The 12,815-nt window shown below is 43.1% G+C and overlaps 1 protein-coding gene across 1 annotated transcript; it reads right to left on the bottom strand.

Moving 5' to 3' along the window:
* Positions 1–3,381: 3,381 nt before the first annotated feature.
* LOC124256969 (G8 domain-containing protein DDB_G0286311-like) lies at positions 3,382–9,140 on the bottom strand. Its single transcript, XM_046690927.1, has 3 exons — positions 8,912–9,140; positions 4,645–5,202; positions 3,382–3,996 (listed from the first exon to the last, which is right to left on the bottom strand). The coding sequence occupies exons 1-3, from the start codon at positions 8,976–8,978 to the stop codon at positions 3,524–3,526; spliced, it is 1,098 nt and encodes a 365-aa protein (XP_046546883.1). The 5' UTR covers positions 8,979–9,140; the 3' UTR covers positions 3,382–3,523.
* Between the last annotated feature and the right edge of the window lie 3,675 nt (positions 9,141–12,815).

The following is a 12,815-nucleotide window of genomic DNA, read 5'->3' as shown; positions in this document are numbered from 1 at the left end:
TTACACAGAACAATGTGACGTCCCTGTTGCTTACACAGAACAATCTGACGTCCCTGTTGCTTACACAGAACAATGTGACGTCCCCGTTGCTCACACAGAACAATCTGACGACCCTGTTGCTTACACAGAACAATGTGACAACCCTGTTCCTTACACAGAACATTGTGACGTCATGCTGCTTACACAGAACAATGTGACGTCCCTGTTGCTTACACAGAACAATGTGACGTCATGCTGCTCACACAGAACAATGTGACGACCCTGTTGCTTACACAGAACAATGTGACGTCGTGGTTGCTTACACAGAACAATGTGGCGTCATACTGCTTACACAGAACAATGTGACGACCCCGTTGCTTACACAGAACAATGTGACGTCGTGGTTGCTTACACAGAACAATGTGGCGTCATGCTGCTTACACAGAACATTGTGACGTCATGCTGCTTACACAGAACAATGTGACGACCCTGTTGCTCACACAGAACAATGTGACGTCGTGCTGCTTACCAGAACAATGTGACGTCCCTGTTGCTTACACAGAACCAATGTGGCGTCATGCTGCTTACACAGAACAATGTGACGTCATGCTGCTTACACAGAACAATGTGACGTCCCTGTTGCTTACACAGAACAATGTGACGTCATGCTGCTCACACAGAACAATGTGACGACCCCGTTGCTTACACAGAACAATGTGACGTCGTGGTTGCTTACACAGAACAATGTGGCGTCATGCTGCTTACACAGAACAATGTGACAACCCCGTTGCTTACACAGAACAATGTGACGTCGTGGTTGCTTACACAGAACAATGTGGCGTCATGCTGCTTACACAGAACATTGTGACGTCATGCTGCTTACACAGAACAATGTGACGTCGTGCTGCTTACCAGAACAATGTGATGTCCCCGTTGCTTACACAGAACAATGTGGCGTCATGCTGCTTACACAGAACAATGTGACGTCATGCTGCTTACACAGAACAATGTGACGTCTCTGTTGCTTACACAGAACAATGTGGCGTCCCTGTTGCTTACACAGAACAATGTGGCATCATTATGCTTACACAGATCAATGTGGCGTCCCTGTTGCTTACACAGGACAATGTGACGACCCGGTTGCTTACATAGAACAATATGACGACCCTGTTGCTTACACAGAACAATGTGACGTCATACTGCTTACACGTCGTGGTTGCTTACACAGAACAATGTGGCGTCATGCTGCTTACACAGAACATTGTGACGTCATGCTGCTTACACAGAACAATGTGACGTCGTGCTGCTTACCAGAACAATGTGACGTCCCCGTTGCTTACACAGAACAATGTGGCGTCATGCTGCTTACACAGAACAATGTGACGTCCGTGTTCCTTACATAGATCAATGTGATGTCCCTGTTGCTTACACAGAACAATGTGACGTCCCTGCTGCTTACACAGAACAATGTGGCGTCATGCTGCTTACACAGAACAATGTGACGACCCTGTTGCTGACACAGAACGATGTGACGAACCTGTTGCTTACACAGAACAATATGACGTCCCCGTTCCTTACACAGAACAATGTGACGACCCTGTTTCTTACACAGAACAATGTGACGACCCTGTTGCTTACACAGAACAATATGACGTCCCTGTTGCTTACACAGAACAATGTGACGACCATGTTGCTTACACAGAACAATATGACGACCTGTTGCTTAAATAGAACAATGTGACGTCATACTGTTTACACAGAACAATGTGACGTCATACTGCTTACACAGAACAATGTGACGTCCCTGTTGCTTACACAGAACAATGTGACGACCTTGTTGCTTCACACAGAACAATGTGACGACCCTGTTGCTTACACAGAACAATGTGACGACCCTGTTGCTTACACAGAACAATGTGACGTCATGCTGCTTACACAGAAAAATGTGACGTCCCTTTTGCTTACACAGAACAATGTGACAACCCTGTTGCTTACACAGAACAATGTGACGTCCCTGTTGCTTACACAGAACAATGTGACGTCATGCTGCTTACACAGAACAATGTGACGTCCCTGTTGCTTACACAGAACTATGTGGCGTCCCTGTTGCTTACACAGAACAATGTGACGACCCTGTTGCTTACACAGAACAATGTGACAACCCTGTTCCTTACACAGAACATTGTGACGTCATGCTGCTTACACAGAACAATGTGACGTCCCCGTTGCTTACACAGAACAATGTGACGACGTGCTGCTTACCAGAACAATGTGACGTCCCTGTTGCTAACATAGCACAAGACCGTCTCCGTGGTGTAATGGTTAGAGCGTCCGCCCGGACAGCGGAAGGTCGCGGGTCCGATCCCCGACCACGTCATACCAAAAGACGTTAAAATATGGTACTTGTTGGTCCCTGCCTGGAACTCGGCATTAATAGGTACAACCTATTAGTGTGACGTCCCTGTTCCTTACAAAGAACAATGAGACGGCCCCGTTACATACACAGAACAATGTGACGTCATGCTGCTTACACTGCACAATGTGACGTCCCTGTTCCTTACACAGAACAATGTGACGTCCCTGTTGCTTTCACAGAATCACAGGAAATTTCAATCTCTTACCAAGAGTTCCATGCGGCCAGCATAGTACCTCTGTCAAAGGCCAGAAAGATGTTATGAGAAAATATCCTAAAACGTGCAACACTATTTCGATTTGAGTAGCGATCCTTTGTTTACATGGCATGTAAGGCTCCACATCATCGAAGCCCATCGGAGAGCAAACGATGCAGCCACTTTGATGTATAAAAATGTATTGTCATAATCCTTATTGTAGCTGTTGTAGAAGAATATCTATGTAAAACATTATGAAGATCGCACCGAAGAGCTTACGTTAGAACTGTCTCTTACTAACGAATATGCACATTTGTTTACAAACAAGCGAAAAGTCCGGTCACGTGATACACAAATTAGCCTGTGGCAGTGATGTTATGCAAAGTCATCACTGGGCCGGAGTGTGGGGTAATTTATGATGCTTACACCGAAACAGGTGACGTTAGTGTCGTTTACACAGAACCACGTGACAACGTGACACCCATGCTGTTTCTTCAGAGCGACATGCACAGATTCAAACAAAGTGAGTGAGTGAGTGAGTTTAGTTTTATGCCGCACTCAACAATATTCCAGCTATATGGTGGCGGTCTGTAAATAATCGAGTCTGGACCAGACATTCCAGTGATCAACAGCATGAGCACCGATCTGCGCAATTAGGAACCGATGACATGTGTCAACCAAGCCAGCGAACCTTTACCACCCGATCCCGTTAGTCGCCTCTTCCGACAAGCATGGGTTATTGAAGGTTCATTCTAACCCGAACCTTCGAGGGTAATTCAAACAAAGCTTTGAGAAAATGAATTATGGGAACTTTAATGATAATAATGATAATAGTCATGTTACAAATACTTTGGACATATATTTTTCAATGGCATTAGGTTTTAATAAGTTGTACGCAAAATATAGAAGAAAATGACGTTAGAAGATCGCTATGTTCAAAGTGTGTCGAGAGTGTGTTTTTTGCGTTTTCTCCTCCGATTTTTTACGATTATCGCGATCATTCCTGAGATGATCGCAGTGAGCGCGAACACCGCCACAGACGTCCCCATCACCTTCTGCCAATGCGCCGATGCCGATTCTACCATATTACGCTTCTCTCTCAAGCCGTGGTTGATGACCTCGTGGTTGTAGTAGTTGGCGTCTCGGGAGGCCTCGTCATTTGTTGAGTTAGAGTAAGGAAGCGACATGTTCGTCGTCGATGTTGAGTTGAGAGTTGGTGTGTCTGTGGCCAATGACGTTGTCGTTTCCCATGTTGTAGAGGTCGTTGTTGGATTTGTCGCTGTTGTTGTTGTAGGCGGGGTTATCGTGGATGTAGCTGTGGTCGTTGTTGTAGGTGACGTGGTTGTTGTCGTTGGAGTCGTCGTTGTTGTGGTTGTAGTTGAAGTGGTTGTTGGAACTGTCATCGTCACTGTAAACGATAGTTTCATGAATTATCAATTTGAAATCAAATAGTGTGTAACAGTTTATGATTGTTCTTTCATATTTCAGTAGGTTTTCTGTGATGACTTGTAAAACTCAAATTTTTATATTATAAGAGGAAATCTGCCGGGGTTCGATTCCCCACAGGGGTTAAATGTGTAAAGCCCATTTCTGTCCCACGCCGTCATATTGCTGAAATATTGAAGAATCGGCACGCTTATGGTTGATGCACGTCAACATACCAGCCTGCATGGAACCATCCTCTTGATAAAATCACGTGTTTGTCTGCTTCAGACACGTCAAAGATTTGTTTCTTGTGGTTTAACGCCGCATTCAACGAAATGGCGGCGGTCTGTCAATAATCGCTTAAAATTACAATCCAGTTAGTCGCCTTAGAGAACAAATACCTATAAAACGTAATGACACGACAGTTAGATTTTAGAATACACAATGCCTTTTAGAAAGTGGTCAAATGTATCGTAACAAATTCCGGTACATTTTGTTGTGGTTGGGTCCCTCCAGGATTCGAACATACACACTCAGAGTGATGTACATAAGAACAAGCACACAAAGTCAACAATCTAACCCACTCAGAAAGTGTTATCCCAAATTTAACATATATTAGGGTGATACTTACGTCCGCATGAAGAGGCGACAAGTTGACTCTTGATATTGCTCAATTCGGCGTAACTTTTGACCTTGAACATAAGCTCTGACCTTGACGCTAGGTTTCGGAGTTCTATGTCGTTCACGCCCGCTCCCACCCCAATCGAGATCATCTCCACCTGCTTTCTATGCGCAACTTCTATCATTCGAGCTGTGGCTTTCATGTCGTCAGATTCGCCGTCCGTTAGAGTCAGAATCTGATCCGACGCGTCCTTCCTGTTTCCCTTGGTGAGGATCTTCGTCAGAGCGTAATTCAGAGCCTTGGATGTGTTTGTCCCTCCGCCATTGTGGTAGATCTTCACCACCTTTGACATCAGATCCTCCTTCCTTTCATTGAACTGGCCCAACTTTGCTTCTCGACGTGTGTTATCTGAGAAACGAACGACAGCAATCTGGTAGGCCTCGGCACTGACTTCAAGGTCATCGATGAAGCTTGCCAGAAACTCCGTTGCCTCATGGAATTCCTCCTTGGTCAAGCTGCCTGAACTGTCCAGCAGGATGACAAGGTCTCGTTTCACTGACGGGCATGCTGAAATAGGTGCGTCAAACATACAATATTGTGATCATTAATTTTGCTCTTAATTATGTTTTTGTTACAGTGAGAAACTGACGAAAATCGTTCTATGATTCGGGTCTTTAAATGGTAGGAAGAAGTGATACACAGAAGGAAGACAGTTTTATTGATGTCAACTTCTTTACTATGAGGAGCGCAAGGTTTCGGAGCATATCTTTACTCCTTCATCGGAGTTTCTTAAGCTGCAATGAAAGGAAATTATAAGAATTAAGTCATGTTTGCAAAAATAGTCGACTGCTATCTGATGGGACATATTGTATTTATGGAAACTCAGATCGCTGTCTCTTTTCAGTGCGGGATCGGTCATGGCCATGGTGGTCAATGATGATCAGGCATGACCCAGGCCTGATTGCTATGAATAAATGTATCTAAACTCATTATGACAATTTGGTGTAAGTGTTTCGGAAAGAATGTCTATTGGCGCGATGACAGGTGTCATCAATTGAACGCGTTTTAATGCATGTCGTTTGAGTACACGATGCAATAAACAAGAAATTCGGTGAGTTGGCGATACAAATTCAAAGCAGAGATTTTGGCTCCGAATCAAAACATCTCGATTTTTCGAGCTTCCAAAGACCCTAGCTCCCACAGTACGGCTTCGTTAATGTGTCTATGTCTCAGTTTTAAGGGAAAGCTATGTCTCAGTTTTAAGGGAAAGCTATGTCTCAGTTTTAAGGGAAATATTCTATTGTCTTGAAGTGCGTGTATTGTTTTATAGAGGTATATACAGACAGCATTGTTAAATTCGTCTTGAAGCGAACTTGGTGTGTTGACCTCGTTGCATCCAATACCGTTTATATAGTGATGAGAGTTTCAGTGGCGGTGACTATATACTTTGATGCCAGTTTTTGGCTTTACAAGCTCCATGCCTCATCATTGGCTGTGTCCGGTATAGCTGGAGCATTGTAATCAAGTTGAAATTTAAAATTAATGGGTGTATCTGGAATGTGTTCAGTGATGGGGAAGTCCGACGTTGTCGTGATGAAATAAGATGGAGTGATGGACACGGGGCCGGAAGTGTTAATCACACGGTCAAAATCTCTCCAGGAGAAGGAGAACTTTGTAAGAGAAGACAGACCAAGAGATTTGTTGGATTCTTCTCTTTTTTGGCAAGTAAAGTGTTCATGTGATTAATATTTTAAAATTTCTCAATTAATAAAATTAACAATTAAGTTGTTAAAACGTTATGTTTGTGCGTGTTTCTAATTTTTCTAAAACTTTGTAAACAATTGTTGTAAATTTAACATGCATGTGTATGGTAGGTGTGACAAGTTGCGTTCTCTTCCTTGTTTATTAAAAAATACACGTGCGAATTTGTTATGAATTTCAAATATTTCTCTCAAATGTCTCTTTCACGGGGTTTTATTTTGCTTTGCTTGAAGGGAAGAAGTGAGTAAGTATGGTTTTACGCCACGTTTTCGCAATATTCCCGCAATATAACGGCAAGAGTCACGGGAAATGGGGCCCATGTATTGAATCGAACCATTGTCTTCAGCTATGACTAGCGTTGGCTTTAACTAAGGAGCACAGGAGTCTGTGGTTAATGACGTCCCCACAGATTACAGGATTGCATGGGAATCACACTGGACAAATGTGTTTCCTTTACTCTGAAAACGTATGGAAGACTAATCCAGGCGGTAAATTAAGCTTCGTAAATTATCCCCCAAGGTTGCGTGAGAAATCGAAAGTGTTTCTTCTAGAAATATAAGGCTTAGTGGTAAGACAAAACAAATTGGCGGCGGTCTGTAATGTAATCGTGTCTTGACCATACAATCCAGTGATCAAAAGTATGAACATCTATCTATGCAATTGGGATACGATGACATGTGTCAACCAAGTCAGCAAGCCTGAACACCCGATCCCGTTAGTCGCCCCTCACGACAAGCATGAGCTGAAGTATTATCTATTATATGGTCTCTGGTCTTAGTGATAATCAAAGTCTGTATTTAGAATATTAGTGTATTTGTTTTATAGGCATACGTTATACAAATAATCACTATTTTGAATGGTTCCATTGGTTTGTCAGGTTAACGTCATTGTCGGATTAACGAGTGAAATGAAAATGACATTCATTTTTGGGGTAACGTTATAATTTCATTGTGTTGGATTATTCTAGAAATTCATTGAACGTATTTAAAGCTTATATATACCTTTAAAAGCAATGCAAAATACAAGAAATTATCTCTGTGTAGTTCTGGAGGGACGAATACGGTTAAGTGGGAAGCATTATACGTGTAACTGGTGGGTTTTTGTTCTTAACACTTTTGACCCGTGAAGGTCCCGGTTAAAATTGATCTTCAGTGACCCATGCTTGTTGTAATAGGCGACTAAGGGGATCGGGTAGTTAGGCTCGCTGGCTTGGTTAACACATGTCCCAGTGAAGCATGAATCCCCACTCATGACACAGTATACTGACTCTGAGCCAGACTCGATTCCTTGACCGCCGCCATTAATGCCGAATATTGCTGAGTGCGGCAGGGACTAAACAAGTACTCACATTTTAATCGACGGGAGTATTGTAATTTCATTCTGTCGAAGTTAATCGAACCCGCGATTTATAACATAGCTACTCCGGGCGGACATCTTCAATTGATAGCAAAAGAGTGTAACCACATAGTTTACACCACGCAGGCGGTTTGTAAATTAAAGTGTTCGTGTATACACTAACAGTTCTTAGTTAAGAGTTACTGTTTCAGGACTCAGAAGTGAAAGGGTTCGAACCTACAAGAGCTCACCAGAAAGACAAAATACATCCGTTTCCGACATTGTAAAAAGCGAAGACCATGAGAGCTCCGTACGTCAAAAATGTCTTCGTCTACAATGTCTTTGTTCCCGCTGATGAAACTAACAGCCGAGACAAGGTGCACATTACACTAAACTTCAATTTGTAATGTATCTGAAAAAAATATCATTGTAACAGTTGATAATTGCTAATTCGAGGTGTTTCGTTATTTCTTGTACGGTTTCTGGGGCCCAATCCACAAAGCATTTGTAACGTTACGACCTATCGCAACTCTATACTTTACCATAGGCTTATGAATGGCATATTGCTACAAACGTTTTGAGGATAGGGTCCATGGTCTATTTGTACGTTATGTGGACTACAAATAAGCCTGAGAATTCCATCGGACATTATAATCATGTATTCCTTTCTAATTCCCGGATATTTTTCTGGACGTAAAATTTCCAAACAAGCCTTCACTTGATATGAAGTAATTTCGCACACAATAACAATTACCTCACAAGACATGGTCAATTAATAATTTATTCCTGTTCATCATCCAAGGTAGATTCTAAATGCCACTTAAAGAAATTCACATGAGGTTTATAAAAAGGAGTTTTGACCAGCACAAATGCCTGGACTCTATTTTATTTCCATGTAATGTTTATACACCAGAAGAATTAACTTGATTAAATTAAAAAAATTAATAATTAAATTAAATGAATATACATACACTTGAACTGGAGAGAGAGAGAGAGAGAGAGAGAGAGAGAGAGAGAGAGAGAGAGAGAGAGAGAGAGAGAGAGAGAGAGAGAGAGAGAGAGAGAGAGAGAGAGAGAGAGAGAGAGAGAGACCGACCCACACTTAGCAAGGAGACCCTTCACTTAAACCCCAGTATATATGTGCATACCTTAATAAATTATTGAAATAGGTTCTACTCACACTGAGATGAGACCAGCGTCCAGTGAATGAATACAAGTAATGTGAATGAACCGAGAATGCTTCTCATCTTCACACAAACGATTCACACAGAATATTTGTCGTAGGTCTGTGTCTTTCGCCAGCTTCTGAGGAGGATGTATCTTGGCGTTGCTTGTCATGAACCCCCTGTCCCTATCCGTGAAAACAGGAGACAGTTGATCCTCGATACATTGCGTTGCTGCCTGGCCCCCGTCGCTTATCATTGCAAGCGTCGCTTCCGTTCGTACTTCCGTTAATGACTCAATTTTGGACAAACAGACTAACCCGACTGAGATTGTTGACTAATTGAGATGTAAATATTTTGTTTATTGACAAAAGCGACTCTGGAGAATTCGCAAAGTTGTTTCTCAGTGTGAAAGTGAGTGAGTGAGTTAAATTTTAGTCACGTTGGTAAATTTCAGCCATATTGCGACTTGATCAAGTTATACAGTAAGGCGATATTTTAAAATAATACATTTCAAATTAAAACCTGTCAACAAAGGACAGTAAAATAACTAGATTATCACATAACAGAGATTTAAAATTAACTACTATCCTATGTAACAATGCAATATAGAAAACGGGGGATACTGATCGCCAGCAACTGAAGGTAGATCACCTTGCCAGGCATCATGGGGACTTACAGAACGTTTGCTTCCTGCAAGGACCCAAGCTGGATTTACACTATCCCTTCAGACGTTTGCGATTGTACTCCATTTAGCCATGCATTAGAAGATCACATATTCTGCGATTAAAACACGGAGGATGACATATTTCTCATTGTTAAAGCTTTGCTTTTCAGAGCTTGATCTCATGCCATGACTACTGATAGCATGTATCTACCTACATGCTGGCAAACTATATACACATTATACAACCCGCTGCAAATGTTATTACAAAAGCATTGATTAAATGTTTTAATTAATAACCAATCCTGTGATCTGATATGTAAACGAAGTGAAAAATCAGTGTAAATTGATGGTTTCTGTAAAATACGATGGTTGTATGAATATATTTGATTCAAACATCAAGTTCGGTTTTCAACCCCTGTCTGAAAAGATTCTGGTGTTCCCCGCCTTGTGCGCTCTGTCAGCCGACATTCCCGGCAGCGTCCAAAACTCTACCAAAACCTTTCTCTACCCTGAGCCTTACTAGTCCTGCTAGTTCCTATCTTACCCCATTACTGCTCCCTTTTATCCCCTGTCCCCACCCTTGTTCCTATCAACACCGTCTGTTCCCACTCAGTTTTGTTCCCACCTCCATTCTGATCAATTCCGTTTGGTCCCATATCTCTCCCAACCGCCGTTACCTTTAACCACATCTCTCCCAATTGCCGTTCCCTTCAACGACAACTCTCCCCATCCCCGCTCCATTCAAACTGTCGTTCCCTTCAACCACATTTCTCTTAACCGTCGTCATATTTCACAATGGCTCTCCCAACGACCGTCTTCTTCAATCAAATTCATCCTAACCACCGTCTTCCTCAACCACGATCATCCGAACCAACGTCTTCTCCAACCACATTTATCCCAACCAACGTCTTCTCCAACCACATCTCTCCCAACCAACGTCTTCTTCATCCACATTTATCCCAACCAACGTCTTCTCCAACCACATCTCTCCCAACCACCGCCTTCTCCAACCACATCTCTCCCAACCAACGCCTTCTCCAACCACATCTCTCCCAACCACCGTCTTTTTCAACCACGATCATCCGAACCAACGTCTTCTCCAACCACATTTATCCCAACCAACGTCTTCTCCAACCACATCTCTCCCAACCAACGTCTTCTTCATCCACATTTATCCCAAACAACGTCTTCTCCAAACAGATCTCTCCCAATCAACGTCTTCTTCGACAAAATATCTCCCAACCAACGGCTTCTCCAACCACATCTTTCCCAACCAACGTCTTCTTCATCCACATTTATACCACCACCGTCTTCTCCAACCACATCTCTCCCAACCACCGTCTTCTTCAACCACATTTATCCCAACCAACGTCTTCTCCACCACATTTATACATGCCAACGTCTTCTCCACCACATTTATACATGCCAACGTCTTCTCCACCACATTTATCCCAACCACCATCTTCTCCAACCACATTTATCCCAACCAACGTCTTCACCAATTACATCTCTCCCAATCAACGTCTTCTCCAACCACATCTCTCCCAACCACCATCTTCTCCACCACATCTCTCCCAACCACCATCTTCTCAAACCACATCTCTCCCAACCACCATCTTCTCCAACCACATCTCTCCCAACCACCGTCTTCTCCACCACATCTCTCCCAACCACCATCTTCTCCAACCACATCTCTCCCAACCACCATCTTCTCCAACCACATCTTTCCCAACCACCATCTTCTCCAACCACATTTATCCCAACCAACATCTTCTCCAACCACATTTATCCCAACCACAGCCTTCTCCAACCACACCTCTCCCAACCAACGCCTTCTCCAACCACATCTATCCCAACCAACGCCTTCTCCAAACATTTATATCCCAACCAACATCTTGTCCAACCACATTAATCCCAACCAACGTCTTTTCCAACCACATCTCTCCCAATCAACGTCTTCTCCAACCGCATCTCTCCCAACTAACGTCTTCTCCACCACATTTATCCCAACCAACGTCTTCTCCAACCACATCTCTCCCAACCACCGCCTTCTCCAACCACATCTCTCCCAACCACCGCCTTCTCCAACCACATCTCTCCCAACCAACGCCTTCTCCAACCACATTTATCCCAACCACCGCCTTCTCCAACCACATATATTCCAACCAACGTCTTTTCCAACCACATTTATCCCAATCAACGTCTTCTTCGACCAAATATCTCCCAACCAACGTCTTCTCAAACCACATCTTTCCCAACCAACGTCTTTTTCGTCCACATTTATCCCAACCAACGTCTTCTTCGACCAAATATCTCCCAACCAACGTCTTCTCAAACCACATCTTTCCCAACCCACGTCTTCTCCAACCACATTTATCCCAACCAACGCCTTCTCCAACCACATCTCTCCCAACCAACGTCTTCTCCATCCACATTTATCCCAACCAACATCTTCTCCATCCACATCTCTCCCAACCACCGCCTTCTCCAACCACATCTCTCCCAACCACCGCCTTCTCCAACCACATCTCTCCCAACCAACGCCTTCTCCAACCACATTTATCCCAACCAACGTCTTCTCCAACCACATCTCTCCCAATCAACGTCTTCTTCGACCAAATATCTCCCAACCAACGTCTTCTCAAACCACATCTTTCCCAACCAACGTCTTCTCCAACCACATCTTTCCCAACGCACGTCTTCTCCAACCACATAACTCCCAAAAGCTATCCCCTTCAACCACTACACCACCAACTACCATTCCCTCCAACCCTATCTCTCCTATTCGCCGTTGCCGTCAACCACACTTATCCCAATCACCATACCATTTAACCATGTATCTCCCAACCGCCGTTCTCTTCAGCCACATTTCTCGTAACCGCCGTTTCCTGGAACAGCTATCTGCTCCATTGCCGTGCCTCTCATTCGTGCCAGACTGTAACCCAAGGGCACGCAGCGACATAACAGAATTGACAAAATTGTAAAAATATCCAGCAAGATTTGCGGCTTCTCTTTCGAACCTCTTCCTTTCAGTATGAATCAAGAGAAAGCTCTGGCCATTCAGTCGGGTCCATCACACTTTTTAAATGAATGTTATGAATTTCTGTCGTTTCAAAATCATGTATTACATTACTAATAGAACTTCAGTCATGTGTACCATAACTTTATAAAACTTCTAAATCTTCCTCCAAAATTGTAATACTGATTTCAATGATGTGGCACGGGGGATTATTATATTATGTACTTTGGTTATT

The sequence above is a fragment of the Haliotis rubra genome, unplaced genomic scaffold (assembly GCF_003918875.1).
Source record: "Haliotis rubra isolate DU_JTF1 unplaced genomic scaffold, ASM391887v1 Scf645, whole genome shotgun sequence".
Taxonomy (NCBI): domain Eukaryota; kingdom Metazoa; phylum Mollusca; class Gastropoda; order Lepetellida; family Haliotidae; genus Haliotis; species Haliotis rubra.
The sequence above is the reverse complement of the archived record's forward strand: the minus strand, read 5'-3'. Positions and strand labels throughout refer to the sequence as shown.

Coding starts and splice junctions, on each gene's coding strand:
- LOC124256969 (XM_046690927.1), bottom strand. CDS start 8,978: ATGAGAAGCATTCTCGGTTCATTCACATTACTTGTATTCATTCACTGG. Junction 5,203..8,911: donor GACGCTGGTCTCATCTCAGT/GTGAGTAGAACC, acceptor CACCTATTTCAG/CATGCCCGTCAGTGAAACGA. Junction 3,997..4,644: donor TGTCGCCTCTTCATGCGGAC/GTAAGTATCACC, acceptor TATCGTTTACAG/TGACGATGACAGTTCCAACA.